The 15,274-nt window shown below is 43.0% G+C and overlaps 1 protein-coding gene across 2 annotated transcripts in view; it reads left to right on the top strand.

Annotated features, from left to right (window-relative positions):
* Positions 1-435: 435 nt before the first annotated feature.
* caln1 (calneuron 1) overlaps positions 436-15,274 on the top strand; it is a 106,423-nt gene continuing 91,584 nt past the window's right edge. Inside the window, exon 1 of one of the 2 annotated variants that reach the window (XM_065024470.1) lies at positions 436-1,107. Coding sequence is in view for 1 of the 2 variants with exons in the window: in XM_029672555.2 (XP_029528415.1) it covers positions 2,599-2,783 (185 nt within the window). In the remaining variant the exon portion in view is untranslated. Of the gene's footprint in view, positions 1,108-2,504; positions 2,784-15,274 lie in introns of those variants that run through there. The other variant, XM_029672555.2, reaches the window with a different exon arrangement.

Below are 15,274 nucleotides of genomic sequence, written 5' to 3'. Positions count from 1 at the left end.
ACAGGAGTCTCTGGAATGGTAATTATACAGTGTGTTTAATCTTCTGAAAATGCCTGAAAGTCTAGAACACCCAAAGGGAAGATAAAATGAAGTATTGAAAAACATGAATGAGATGGATTTAGATGACCAATGACCATTTCATCTAAATTTACTCAAATGTATGGAAGACAATTAATGGGCTATATTAGCCATTTGTAACCTTTTGTAACCTCAAAAGGGCATGTCAATTTTTAAATGTTTTTATTTATATTTAAGTTCCCTAATTGTATAAGATAAACATTTTCATAATTGCTGTCATTTATTTTGGAGCCTCCCACATTTCCAAATTGGGATGCAAATGAGCTCACTTTGCGATAAGGCGCGCAGACCTGACGGATAGTACGCTGTGCAATACCAGTTGAGCAATGACTCTTGCCTGGTCAGTCTCTCCTTGTTGAGCGCGGGGGGGGGGGGGGCACATTGGTTAACAACAGCCTTTGGAAGAAGAACTTATGGCTGAAGCATTTTCATAAGGTTGGGAACTGTTTCTCCGTAGAAAACCTATAATTTACATAAAAACGTGGATTGGCGAGGCAAACAACCGTTAAACACCGAACTCCCGAGACACTGATTGTGTGGGAGCGTCGTCTTGAACGCGGCTGAAGGCTCTAAGCGTTAACCTCTCCAGGCGTTCGGCACCAATACATCTGCCAGCTATAGGACGGTTACTTAGGACACATTTTATAAGCAGTGAGCACCTAATATCAATGTAGCACATGGATATGGTGTGGACTGATAGGGGCTGTTAAAATTAATGGGACTTGGTCCAAAAGTGCTACCGTTCAATTGCGCCGGCTGGAACTGGGGCAGTGAATGTGCCCAATCGGCTACGCATGGATTTGTCAATAGAAAGACGACCAACCAACGCATCCTTTTGTTGTGGTGGATAAATGGTTCCACATTGTAGCTAAAAATTGAATATTTTATTTCAACAATAAAAAATACCAACATTTATGAGAATTCAGGGGAGGTATTTTAACTGGATCCAAGTGCGTCTAACTCGGGAATCCTGTCGACTACGGATTTGATTAATCGCTTTCAAAGACATCCCACTGCTCTCCAAAAACGGTAAGTCTGGAATTCAAGATATAATCTGAGTCATATTCAGTAACATTTGAACTTCTCGGTAACCATTGGAAATAGCGCATTTTCGACTGCCTTAGACAAGCTGGTTGTTATACACTTGTTGTTATTTAATAGCATACGTTCCTCTGTCTAGTATGATTGATCATTCTTTGATGGAGTGAATATAATTTTGGATGGAGTATCTCAGAGTGTTTCAGTATGATGTTTGAATTTTAGAATTGCTTAAATTTGTGTTATATGGAATAGAATTCATCCTCTGGCTTTATTTTAGAGTAGGCTTAATTAATAGCAGTCTTCATCAGACCATCATAATTACATTTCTCTATTGGTGTTATTGTGATAGAGAACAGGCTTTATTCGAAAATCAATCAATTAAACATTTATTTTGACATTGTGAAGTAGATAAAGAGAAAAACTAAGCTAATCACAGCACTGCATCATCATTTCGATCTTGTATGGCAGGCCTAAAAAGACCAAGACAAATTGGCTCCCGAGAGGCGCTGCATCTCAGAGCATGAAGGGTCACTACAGTCCCTGGTTCGAATCCAGGCTGTATCACATCAGGCCGTGATTGGGAGTCCCATAGGGCGGCGAATAATTGGCCCAGCGTCTTCCGGGGTTGGCTGTCATTGTAAATAATAATTTGTTCTTAGCTGACTTGCCTAGTTAAATAAAGGTTACATTTCATTTTAGTGACTGGTTAAGACTGATAATTGATCCAAATGTATTATGATTATCAGATCATTCCATGTCAACACTGACCCTCTATCATACTGATGATGAGTGTGTTGTTAACAATTTACCGGAAGTTCTTCTGGAGAGCTGTGATGTTCTGGAGGTGTGAATTTCTGTTTTCACACATTTCATTAGAACACCTTGCCTCAGCGAGCCGATTGTCCATCCCGCGGGGGCTGTGAGGCGCTATGGGCGCTCCTCTGAGCCTGTATCACTGCCGAGCCTTGCAGTGACGCCCGCTTTTTACGCTTGCTTATCGTTGCATGTCACATATTTTTAAGAATGTCGCGCACCAGGTAGCCTTTTTAGACCTCTTGTCGCACATAATGCTGCTACGCGCTGTGAATACACGCTGCTAGGTGTGAGCGCTAGCGCAGCCGCAGAGGAAAGACCGTGTCAGTCATTGGGACTCAATAAATCAAACAAATTCAGGTGGTTGAAGACTCAATAATGAGTCTTCAACTGTGTTTCCCCATGTGGAGGAATGTTTGAGTGAATGAGTGAGTGAGAGAGAGAGAGAGAGAGAGAGAGAGAGAATGGGAGAGTCAGTAAAGTGAGTCAGTGAGTGAGCCACTTCCATGGCTCAAATATTAACAACGGATTTCCTGATACTGATGCTGCTGCTTTGGGAGAAGCCCAAATTCGTGAGGAAGCAGTCGGGCTCAGTTGTCTGGGGACAGGCACCCTGCTGCTGCTGCTGTGTTTAGGACTAGGAATCTCTGCCTGCGGAGCCGTCTGATGGAGGAGGAGATGACAGAGCAGGAGCCTCTGGGTTGGACAGAGGAGCCTGTACCTGAGGTAGGAGGAGAAGGAGAGGGAGAGTTACCAGGCTTAGGAACCCCTACACCCAGAGACCTGATGGAGAGCCCGGTGAAGGAGCCTGTTGCACTGCATCTGTACCCCAACACAGAGTATCAGTATGGGTAAGAAACAGAACAGCAGGGACTGGGATACTGGGGTCTCCAACAACCTGCTCACATACACGTATAACCTGTGTAGTAGACTGAGCTGTGTGGGACTAGGAATTGTGTGCTTGTCTTTTCACACAGTATACTATAGTTGCAGAATATTTATTTTGTTATCTTTCCTTTGTCACTTGAATATATAATACCAGAGTTGTAATCAATATTGGTGGTATACTTTAACCTCAGTTGTCTTCAATCATAGTTTATAGTCTGTCCTTTTGCGGCTAGTATTTAATGGCTGTATTGAAAGGTTTTTAAAGTTCAGATTTAAGTCATAGAGCTCATGGCAGGTGATGACTCAATGGAGTCGTTCAATGTCATTTCAGCAAGCCATGACACCCACCTTTTCAGATAGTTCTGAAATCGCTTCTGTAGATAAAAACAGATAAGATAAGCATTCCGGAAAATAATTTGATCTCTGCGATATTAAGCTAATTGGTCTAAACCCAAATTGGCCATTTTAATTTATATGATTCATATAATATTCAGTAATTATAGTACCTAACATTCACTTTGGACAAAGCCTTTTTCTACAATGGCTGAGACATCAGGATCCAAAGAAATTGTCCAAATCTGAGATGGTGTGTGTCGAAATCCTCTTTCTTGTGCTTTTTGAGGTGTAAAGACCCAAAGGTCCAAAGATCATGAGGAAATGTATCATGTCATTGTGCCATTTAGACTTCTCCACTGGAGGAAATGCAGCAGAGGTACTGCTGTTGTCACCCTGCTGCACCTTACCTTCAGTAGTTGGCTAAAGGCTTTATACTGTATACTGTATTTATTTACACCAGACTAGTCATGGTAAAGGAGGTATATGTAGGCTCTGGGTTTAGTAATGTGTTGACAGGGCTCTTCTCTTAGAGACTGCAGAGGGAGTAAATTGTGTTGTCAGTAAGCATGGACAGGTTATGATCGGATATCAACTGTCAGCCATGGCCACATTGGCGGGTGTCAATCCTCAATCTTAATTTCTAGTTCTACAGTATCATTGCTTACTTTGTGTGTAGGATAGATCAACATTATCATCATTCCTTTTTTTGGCTATGTACGCTGTACACACCGGTGAAGGGTTTTCATAACTAGAGATGTTTTAAAGCAGTGTGATGAGGGTGTCTTTAGCCCTCTGTGGAGCCGAAGGAGCTATGAATATGAACTACAGGAAGCATATTCAGCACCAGCTTAACTATACAGTATAACAGTTACGACCTTGGCTGTTGGCTGTCTTGCATTGTGCTGTGTACCTGCTGCTGCACTGTAACTTAAAGTAAAGTTTGGGGTCACTTAGAAATGTTCCTGTTTTTTAAAGAAAAGCCATTTTTTGTCCATTAAAAGAACATACAATTGATCAGAAATACAGTGTAGACATTGTTAATGTTGGAAATGACTATTGTGGCTGAAAACTGCCGATTTTCTTAATGGAATATCTACATCGGCATACAGAAGCCCATTATCAGCAACCATCACTCCTGTGTTCCAATGGCACGTTGTGTTAGCTAATCCAAATGTATCATTTAAAAAGGCTAATTGATCATTAGAAAATCCTTTTTGCAATTATGTTAGCACAGCTGAAAACTGTTGTTCTGAATGAAGAAACATTAAAACTTGCCTTCTTAAGACCAGTTGAGTATGTGGAGCATTAACATTTGTGGGTTCGATTACAGGCTCAAAATGGCCAGAAACAAATAACTTTCTTCTGAAACTCTCATTGTCAACAGTGAAGAGGCGACTCCGGGACGCTGGCCTTCTAGGCAGAGTTGCAAAGAAAAAGCCATATCTCAGACTGGCCAATAAAAATAAATGATTTAGATGGGCAAAAGAACACAGACACCTGACAGAGGCCTAGAAGACCAGCATCCCGGAGTCGCCTCTTCACTTTTGATGTTGAGACTGGTGTTTTGCGGGTACCATTTAATGAAGCTGCCAGTTGAGGACTTGTGAGGTGTTTGTTTTTCAAACTAGACACTCTAATGTACTTGGCCTCTTGTTCAGTTGTGCACCGGGACCTTCCACTCCACTTTCTATTCTGGTTAGAGCTAGTTTGCGCTGTTCTGTGAAGGGAGAAGTACACAGCATTGTACGAGATCTTCAGTTTCTTGGTGATTTCTCGCATGGAATAGCATTCATTTCTCAGAACAAGAATAGACTTACGAGTTTCAGAAAGTCCTTTGTTTCTGGCCATTTTGAGCCTGTAATCGAAAACACAAATGCTGATTGATGCTCCAGATACTCAAATAGTTTAAAGAAGGCAAGTTGTATTACTTCTTTATTTAGAACAACAGTTTTGAGCTGTGCTAACATAATTGCAAAAGGGTTTTCTAATGATCAATTAGCCTTTTAAAATGATAAACTTGGATTAGCTAACACAACGTACCATTGGAACACAGGAGTGATGTGTACGCTTATGTAGATATTCCATACAAATCAGCCGTTTCCAGCTACAATAGTCATTTACAACATTAACAATGTCTACGCTGTATTTCTGATCAAATTGATGTTATGTTCATGGACAAAAAAATGGTCTTTCTTTCAAAAACAAGGACATTTCTAAGTGACCCCAAGCTTTTTGACGGTAGTGTATGTGTGAATCAACTTAATTTTGATAAGATTTTGCATCTTCCATAGGTTTTGTGTGAATTTTGTTTAGTGTGGCCCTATGATCATTTGTTGTTGTTCTGATCCAATTCTGAGTATCTTAACACCATACGTTACGTTGTCTAACGCCATCATAAAATGTACTTTGTGTGTGTGCATGCTGTGGCCTTGGAATGAGGACTGGCCATCAGGTCTCCCCGGGCATCACAGACAAGGCCAATGCATAGCACTGCTGCAGCCTGCAGGTAGCCTGCAGTTTGATTAGTCACGCCTACCCTCTGGAGTCTGGACACACAGCGTTGGTCCTTTAGCAGCAGGTTGATTCGCCATGCCTTGCTCTGCCTTGCCTTCAGGACATGGGTTTCATATTTTGTTGAGCAGCAGGTAGATTAGTCATTCCTTAGGATAGGACACACACACAGGCTTGGCCTTCACTGACACAGCAGGTTGATTGGTCATGCCTTGCTCCCCTCTGTATGCCTCAAGACATTGGTGTCATAACTAGCCTCTGGACACAGGCGCAATCCCAAGTGAGACAACAGGTTGATTAGTCATGCCTTCCAGCACTCCCTTAGGACTGAGGCTACGTACCCCTGTAGGTGGCAGGCTAATGGTCATACCTTGCCTCCACCTCTCCCCCACAGATATCTGCATAGCCTTCTGACCCACTCCCTGGGGGCAAGCCATAATAGACAATATCATTTGTGGTCTGGTGATGCAGTGGGGCCTGATGCATAATATTCCAAGCAGGAGGAATGTAGCTTCTCTCTCTCGCTGTCTCTCACCGGTTGGTTTTAAAGCACACCATTAGTAATGAGTTTGCCATTAGTAATGGGTATATGACAAATCATTAGGTACAGGACATTGTGTTCATTTTCACAAAACCATTACAGTTAGGTTTGTTTTGGCAACTGTAAAAGGAATTGTCGCTATGCAATGTTTACTACACATAGTGCTGTACACTGTCCTGATTTAACAGACTAGCCAAATGCAAGTTTAGTGCTCTGTTTGGGCTATGATGTAATGGTATACATTACAGACTGGAATGAAAATTAAACGGGACAACTTTTGAAGACCTCTGTAAAAAAGACATCTGTCATAGAGAATATACAGGCATGCTTCCAGTGTTAGAGTCAACAGTTTGCATACTGAGAGTCTAGCCTACAACACTCTGAAATATTGATGCTTGATCGAATGATTATATCTCAATATGAGACATTTCTACTGCCTATTTTATTAGGCTGTAAATCTTAGAGTGAAATCCAGACCACCTCTGCTTTCTGTATTGTACGCCTAGATTTTAACTAATGGGGGGTAACAGTATGCATTTGAATCACTAAATAATGAAAAGACAATAGTTACTGAGTGGGATTTGTTGCCAGTCCTGGTCAGTCTACTGCTGGGTCTGGAGCCAACTCTGTGTGTGTGCATGTGTGTGTGTGTGTGTGTGTGTGTGTGTGTGTGTGTGTGTGTACTCTGTCTCTCACTGATGTTTGTTCAACTCTGTCCTGCTGTTTGAACTATGTATACAGTACAGTAGCGGATGGTTTAGTTAGCCCAGCACTGTCCTACTGTTTGAACTATGTATACAGTCCAGTAGCGGATGGTTTAGTTAGCCCAGCACTGTCCTACTGTTTGAACTATGTATACAGTACAGTAGCGGATGGTTCAGTTAGCCCAGCACTGTCCTACTGTTTGAACTATGTATACAGTACAGTAGCGGATGGTTCAGTTAGCCCAGCACTGTCCTGCTGTTTGAACTATGTATACAGTACAGTAGCGGATGGTTTAGTTAGCCCAGCACTGTCCTGCTGTTTGAACTATGTATACAGTACAGTAGCGGATGGTTCAGTTAGCCCAGCACTGTCCTGCTGTTTGAACTATGTATACAGTACAGTAGCGGATGGTTTAGTTAGCCCAGCACTCTCCTGCTGTTTGAACTATGTATACAGTACAGTAGCGGATGGTTTAGTTAGCCCAGCACTCTCCTGCTGTTTGAACTATGTATACAGTACAGTAGCGGATGGTTTAGTTAGCCCAGCACTGTCCTGCTGTTTGAACTATGTATACAGTACAGTAGCGGATGGTTTAGTTAGCCCAGCACTGTCGTGCTGTTTTAACTATGTACAGTTGAAGTTGGAAGTTTACATACACTTATGTTGGAGTCATTAAAACTAATTTTCCAACCAGTCCACAAATTTCTTGTTAACAAACTACAGTTTTGGCAAGTCGGTTAGGACATAACTTTGTGCATGACATAAGTCATTTTTCCAACAATTGTTTACAGACAGATTATTTCACTTATAAATCACTGTATCACAATTCTAGTGGGTCAGAAGTTTACATACACTAAGTTGACTGTGCCTTTAAACAGGTTGCAAAATTCCAGAAAATTATGTCATGGCTTTAAAAGCTTCTGATAGGCTAATTGACATAATTTGAGTCAATTGGATGTGTACCTGTGGATGTATTGCAAGGCCTACCTTCAAACTCAGTGCCTCTTTGCTTGACATCATGGGAAAATCAAAAGATATCAGCCAAGACCTCAGAAAATAAATTGTAGACCTCCACAAGTCTGGTTCATCCTTGGGAGCAATTCCCAAAGGGCGTGAAGGTACCACATTCATCTGTACAAACAATAGTACGCAAGTATAAACAACATGGGACCACGCAGCCGTCATACCGCTCAGGAAGGAGACTCGTTCTGTCTCCTAGAGATGAACGTACTTTGGTGCGAAAAGTGCAAATCAATCCCAGAACAACAGCAAAGGACCTTGTGAAGATGCTGAAGGAAACAGGTACAAAAGTATCTATATCCACAGTTAAACGAGTCCTATATTGACATAACCTGAAAGGCCGCTCAGCAAGGAAGGAGCCACTGCTCCAAAACCGTCATAAAAAAAACAGACTACGGTTTGCAACTGCACATGGGGACAAAGATTGTACCTTTTGGAAAAATGTCCTCTGGTCTGATGAAACAAAAATAGAACTGTTTGGCCATAATGACCATCGTTATGTTTGGAGGAAAAAGGGGGAGGTTTGCAAGCCGAAGAACACCATCCCAACCGTGAAGCACTGCGGTGGCAGCATCATGTTGTGGCAGTGCTTTGCTGCAGGAGGGACTGGTGCACTTCACAAAATAGATGGCATCATGAGGCAGGACCATTATGTGGATGTATTGAAGCAACATCTCAAGACATCAGTCAGGAAGTTAAAGCTTGGTCTCAAATGGGTCTTCCAAATGAACAATGACCCCAAGCATACTTCCAAAGTTGTGGCAAAATGGCTTAAGGACAACAAAGTCAAGGTATTGGAGTGGCCATCACACATCCCTGACCTCAATTCCATAGAAAATGTGTGGGCAGAACTGACTCAGTTACACCAGCTCTGTGTAAGGGATCTCCTCCTTCTCTTCTGAGGAGTAGCGAGAAGGATCGGAGGACCAATTTGCAGCGTGGTAAGTGTCCATAATGTTTATTTTAATACATGAACTGAACACTACGAAATACAAAACAATAAACGTGAAATGAACGAAGCAGTCCTGTGTGGTACGAACACTAACACGGAAGACAAACACCCACGAAACACAGGTGGAAAAAAGGCTACCTAAGTATGATTCTCAATCAGAGACAACTAACGACACCTGCCTCTGATTGAGAACCATACTAGGCCGAACACAGAAACCAACATACGCCCTGACCATACTAAACAAAGACAAAACAAAGGACCTAAGGTCAGAACCTGACAGTACCCACCCCCAAAGGTGCGGACTCCGGTCGCAAAACCTAAACCTATAGGGGAGTGTCTGGGTGGGCGTCTGTCCGAGGTGGCGGCTCTGGCGCGGGACGTGGACCCCACTCCACCATAGTCCTTCTCCGCCTCTCTATTCGCCTCCGTGGCCTCTTAAGAGTGGCTACCCTCGCCGCCGACCTCGGACTGGGGACCCTCGCCACGGGTCCCGAATGGACGGGAGATTCCGGCAGCGCTGGACGGACAAGAGATTCCGGCAGCGCCGGACAGGCGGGAGACTCTGGCAGCGCCGGACAGGTGGTAGACTCCGGCAGCTCCGGAGTGAAGGGCGATTCTGGCATCGCCTGGCTGACTGATGGCTCTGGCTGCTCCATGCTGACTGACGGCTCTGGCAGCTCCATGCTGACTGACGGCTCTGGCAGCTCCTGGCTGACTGACGGCTCTGGCAGGTCCTGGCTGACTGACGGCTCTGGCAGCTCCATGCTGACTGATGGCTCTGGCAGCTCCTGGCTGACTGACGGCTCAGGACAGACTGGCGGCTCTGGCAGCTCAGGACAGACTGGCGGCTCTGGCAGCTCAGGACAGACTGGCGGCTCTGGCAGCTCAGGACAGACGGGAGGCTCTGGCAGCTCAGGACAGACGGGAGACTCTGGCAGCTCAGGACAGACGGGAGACTCTGGCAGCTCAGGACAGACGGGAGACTCTGGCAGCGCTGGAGAGGAGGAAGGCTCTGACAGCACTGGACAGGCGGGAGCACCTGTAGGGAGAAGACGGAGAGACAGCCTGGTGCGTGGGGCTGCCACTGGAGGGCTGGTACATGGAGGTGGCACCAGATAGACCGGACCGTGAAGGCGCACAGGAGGTCTCGAGCCCCAAGCCTGCCCAACTTTACCTGGTTGAATGCTCCCGTAGCCAGGCCAGTGCGGCGAGGTGGAATACACAAACAGACTGCCCACCCCAACTCACGCCCTGACCATACTAAACAAAGACAAAACAAAGGAACTAAGGTCAGAACGTGACACTCTGTCAGGAGGAATGGGCCAAAAGTCACCCACTTATTGTGGGAAGCATGTGGAAGGCTACCTGAAAAATTAGTTAGTTAAACAATTTAAAGGCAATGCTACCAAATACTAATTGAGTGTATGTAAACGTCTGACCCATTGGCAATGTAATGAAAATTTTGAAAATTTAATGTAATGAAAATTTTGCAAAAGCTGAAATAAATCATTCTCTCTACTATTATTCTCCTCAACTTTACATTCTGAGGAGGGATGTGTGTTCCATTAACGTGTTGGTATGACGAGAATAGCTATTGCAATTATAGGGCCTTGTTCGTTCCACTGAGTGCAACAACACTGCTTGTACTGTCATACGTATCTGAAGCCAGGACGTAGAGAAAATGAGGTGACTGTGTGGTTAGGGAAGTAAGGTATAGATGTAGGAGGTAGCTATAGGTTTACAGTAAGTGGGGTGGATGGCTCTCAAGCTGGAAACCATACAGAGCATCACACATTGCTCAGCTGGAGAGTGGTTGCAAGCCAAACCATGACAAATGTCCCTCAATTGCGAGTGTTGGTTGGGGGAGTGTTCAGCTGAGAAAGTGTAGCCCACATTACCCTTTGGCCTATGAGCTACATGGTTCTGAGTGGTACAGTGGATTTTAAAATGTTTATATCACACATAGCCTCTTTCTTTTAACTCCTCATTCAGTTTCAAGAGGCGTCCTCCCATCCTCCTCTCAGTGTCTAATCAAAACAGAAGCCAATTAGAGCAAGGAAGTGCTTGCGCCCAAATCCCCTGCGCTCTCTCTCGCTCCCTGTTTTTATTTTCTGTTCTGTGATACCCCTGGGCTTCGATTTATTCAATAATGAATAGGAAAACATACCCCCTTGTTATGCTGGCATCACAGTGGGAGAGATTATTTATTATTACTTTTTTATGGGGGAGTAGATCAGCATTATTATTGCAGATAGATTCAAATCAGATCAAATGTATTTATAAAGCCCTTCTTACATCAGCTGATATCTCAAAGAGCAAAGATTGTGGCTTCTATCAATGTAGTTGTCTGCACCATTTCCAATCCCCCATATATATATTTTCTGTAAATATATATTTATTTAAATATATACTGTATTTTATTATTAAATATATTTTCCTTCTTTATTATTTTCCCCTAACCCTACCAACCCTCCGCTAATTGAAGTAAACTAATGGACAACAATACGTAGGCTTCCATTTCCATTTTATACATACTATACTGAACAAAAATATAAACGCAGCAGTCCCATGCTTTAGCTGAAATAAAAGATCCCAGAAATGTTCCAAATGCACAAAAGCTTATTTCTCTCAAATTTGGTTTACATCCCTGTTCGTGAGCATTTCTCCTTTGCCAAAATAATCCATTCACCTGACAGGTGTGAAATATCAAGAAGCTGATTAAACAGCATGATCATTACACAGATGTACCTTGTGCTGGAGACAATAAAAGGCCACTCTAAAATGTGCAGTTTTGTCACACAACACAATGCCACAGATGTCTCAAGTTTTGAGGGAGCGTTCAATTGGCATGCTGACTGCAGGAATGTCAACCAGAGCTGTTGCCAGATCATTTAATGTTAATTTCTCTACCATAAGCCTCCAACATCATTTTAGAGAATTAGGCAGTAAGTCCAACTGGCCTCACAACCACAGACCGACCACGTGTAACCACGCCAGCCCACGACCTCCACATTCGCCTTTTTCACCTGCGGGATCGTCTGAGATCAGCCTCCCGGACAGTTGATGAGACTGAGGAGTATTTATGTCTGTAATAAAGCCCTTTTGTAGGGAAAACTCATTCTCATTCCCCAGTGGGTGGGCCTTTCTCCCAAGTGGGTGGCTGCATCCCTGCCCAGTCATGTGAAATCCATAGATTAGGGCCTAATGAATTTATTTAAATTGACTGATTTCCTTATATGAACTGTAACTCAGTAAAATCATTGAAATTGTTGCATGTTGCATTTATATTTTTGTTCAGTATATAACATTTTTACAGACACAGTATATTTTACATTAGTGATCTTTTTTAAATTAATTTTTTAGCTACCCTCAAATCTATCTCTGAAAACCATCCAGTTTTGATGTCTAATTGCCATATCTTTTTCAATTGTGCTGTGATGTTTCACAAAAGTTCTGAATCTTTCTATTCTCATAGTATCTACGGATTGTTAATTGAAGAAAAACATTTTTGCTAAGATTATCATTATATTATTGATCGACTGACTATGGCTTTTCAAGTCAACCAGCAGTGCTATTTGCAGAGTTAGCTCCAGGTAAATGTTACAATTCTTCAGCCATTCCTGAAGCTACGAGTGGGAGAGTGTAACTACTACTTTGGGATCTGAAAATATGGACATCGTCACTTTCTGTTAATTTGGTTTGTATTGTGTTTTTTGATTATATCACGTGGGAAAAAGAACTCAAGATAGTTCTCAGTCTCCAATTAAGGGTCAACTTTGGACTCAGCATGTTGTTTATCTTTCTAGTAACATATCCCACTAACTCACTGTTGAAGACCATCGGTAGGCTTGTGTGAGCAGCAGCATATAGAACTCTGAGTCTCTAAGCTCACAGACTGATGTAGACGGTGCAGGCTCAGAGAAGCCTCAGTAACTCCATCCCTCACTTCCCCTAACCTGCTATAATTACAGCTATTCAGATGAACTGGCAGTGCCAGTGTTTCCTCTTCATCACGTTCAGCACCATGTACTGCAGGCTAATGATAGAGGTCAGCCATGTTTGGGTTACAGCTTGTTGTATGGGCACTCGGGCAGATAGACAGGAGCTCTAGTCTAATGACTGCACTCTCTTTTCCTCTCTCTCTCTCTTGTTTCCTTTCTTTCCTCTCTCTTTCTTGTTCTTCACTCTCTATCTCAACACGGGGGCCCCTCAGGGGTGCAAGACAAAGGAGCTGATCGTGGACTACAGGAAGCGGAGAGCTGAGCACGCCCCCATCCACATCGACAGGGCTGTAGTGGAGTGGGTCGAGAGCTTCAAGTTCCTCAGTGTCCACATCACTAAGGAATTATCATGGTCCAAACACACCAACACAGTAGTGAAGAGGGCACGACAATGCCTCCTCCCCCTCAAGAGGCTGAAAATATTTGTCATGGGCTCTCAGATCCTCAAAAATGTCTACAGCTGCACCATTAGCATCTTGACTGGCTGCATCACCGCTTGGTATGGCAACTGCTTGGTATCTGACTGTAAGCCGTTACAGAGGGTAGTGCGTACGGTCCAGTACATCACAGGGGCCAATCTCCCTGCCATCCAGGACCTCCATACCAGGCATTGTCAGAGGAAGGTCCCAAAAATTGTCAAAGACTCCAGCCACCAAAATCATAGACTGTTCTCTCTGCTACCACACTGCAAGCGGCACCGATGAACGAAGTCTGGAACCAACAGGACCCTGACAGCTTCTACCAGCCATAACACTGCTAAATAGTTGGTTAAATATACTGAACAAAATTATAAACGCAACATGCAAAATGTTGGTCCCATGTTTCATGAGCTGAAATAAAAGATCCCAAAATGTTCCATACACACAAAACCTTTTTTATCTCTAATTTTGTGCACACATTTGTTTACATCCCTGTTGGTGAGCATTTCTCCTTTGCCAAGACAATCCATCCATCTGACAGTGGTGGCATATCAATAAACTGATTAAACAGCATGAACATTACACAGGTGCTCCTTGTGCATGGGACATTAAAAAGGCCACTCTAAAATGTGCAGCTTTGTCACACAACACAGTGCCACAGATGTCTCAAATTTTGAGGGAGCGTGCAATTGGCAGTACACCCAACTGGCCTCACAACCGCAGACCATGTGTATGTCATGTGGGCAAGCAGTTTGCTGATGTCAACGTTGTGAACAGAATGCCCCATGATGGTGTTGTGGTTATGGTATGAGCAGGCATAAGCTTCGGACTATGAACACAATTGCATTTTATCAAAGGGAATTTTCCTGTTGTCGTGCTATTCATCTGGCGCTATCACCTCATATTTCAGCATAAGCCCTATATCACAAGGATCTGTACACAATTCCTGGAAGCTGAAAATGTCCCAGTTCTTCCATGGCCTGCATACTCACCCGACATGTCACCCATTGAGCATGTTTGGGATGCTCTGGATCAACGTGTACGACAGCGTGTTCCCGTTCCAAAAGCCAGCAACTTCCCACAGCCATTGAAGAGGAGTAGGACAACATTCCACAGGCCATAATCAACAGCCTGATCAACTCTATGTGAAGGAGATGTGTCACGCTGCATGAGGCAAATGGTGGTCACACCAGGTAATGCCTGGTTTTCTGATCCAAACCCGTAACTTTTTTTTAAGGTGTCTGTGACCAACAGATGCAAATCTTTATTCCCAGTCATTTGAAATCCATTAATTAATTTAAATTGACTGATTTCCTTGTATGAACTCAGTAAAATCTTTGAAATTGTTGCATGTTGTGTTTATATTTTTGTTCTGTGTCGTTAACGAAAAAGCTACCCGGACTATCTGCATTGACCCTTTTTTGAGTCATCACATACGCTGCTGCTTCTGTTTATCATGTCGCCTAGTCCCTACCTGTATGTACATATCAACCTCAATTACTCAAGTTACTCATTGTATATTTTTTCATTGTGTTATTATTTTTAAAATTATTTTTCGCTGCATTGTCGGCAAGGGCCTGTAAGTAAGTGTTTCACGGTTAGTTTACACCTGTTGTTTTACAAATCATGTGACACATAACATTAGATATATTTCTCTCTCTCTCTCTCTCTCTCTCTCTCTCTCTCTCTCTCTCTAATTCAATTTAAGGGGCTTTATTGGCAAGGGAAACATGGTTTACATTGACAAAGCAAGTGGAATAGATCATAAACAAAAGTTAAATGAACAATAAAAAATGTACAGTAAACATTACACTCACAAAAGTTCCAAAATAATAAAGACATTTAAAATGTCATATTATGTCTATATACAGTGTTGTAATGATGTGCAAATAGTTAAAGTACAAAAGGGAATATAAATAAACATAAATATAGGTTGCATTTACAATGGTGTTTGTTCTTCACTGGTTGC

Source organism: Oncorhynchus nerka, linkage group LG11 (assembly GCF_034236695.1).
Source record: "Oncorhynchus nerka isolate Pitt River linkage group LG11, Oner_Uvic_2.0, whole genome shotgun sequence".
In the NCBI taxonomy this organism is placed as follows: domain Eukaryota; kingdom Metazoa; phylum Chordata; class Actinopteri; order Salmoniformes; family Salmonidae; genus Oncorhynchus; species Oncorhynchus nerka.
Note: the sequence above shows the minus strand (reverse complement) of the source record. Positions and strands in the feature narration are given on the sequence as shown.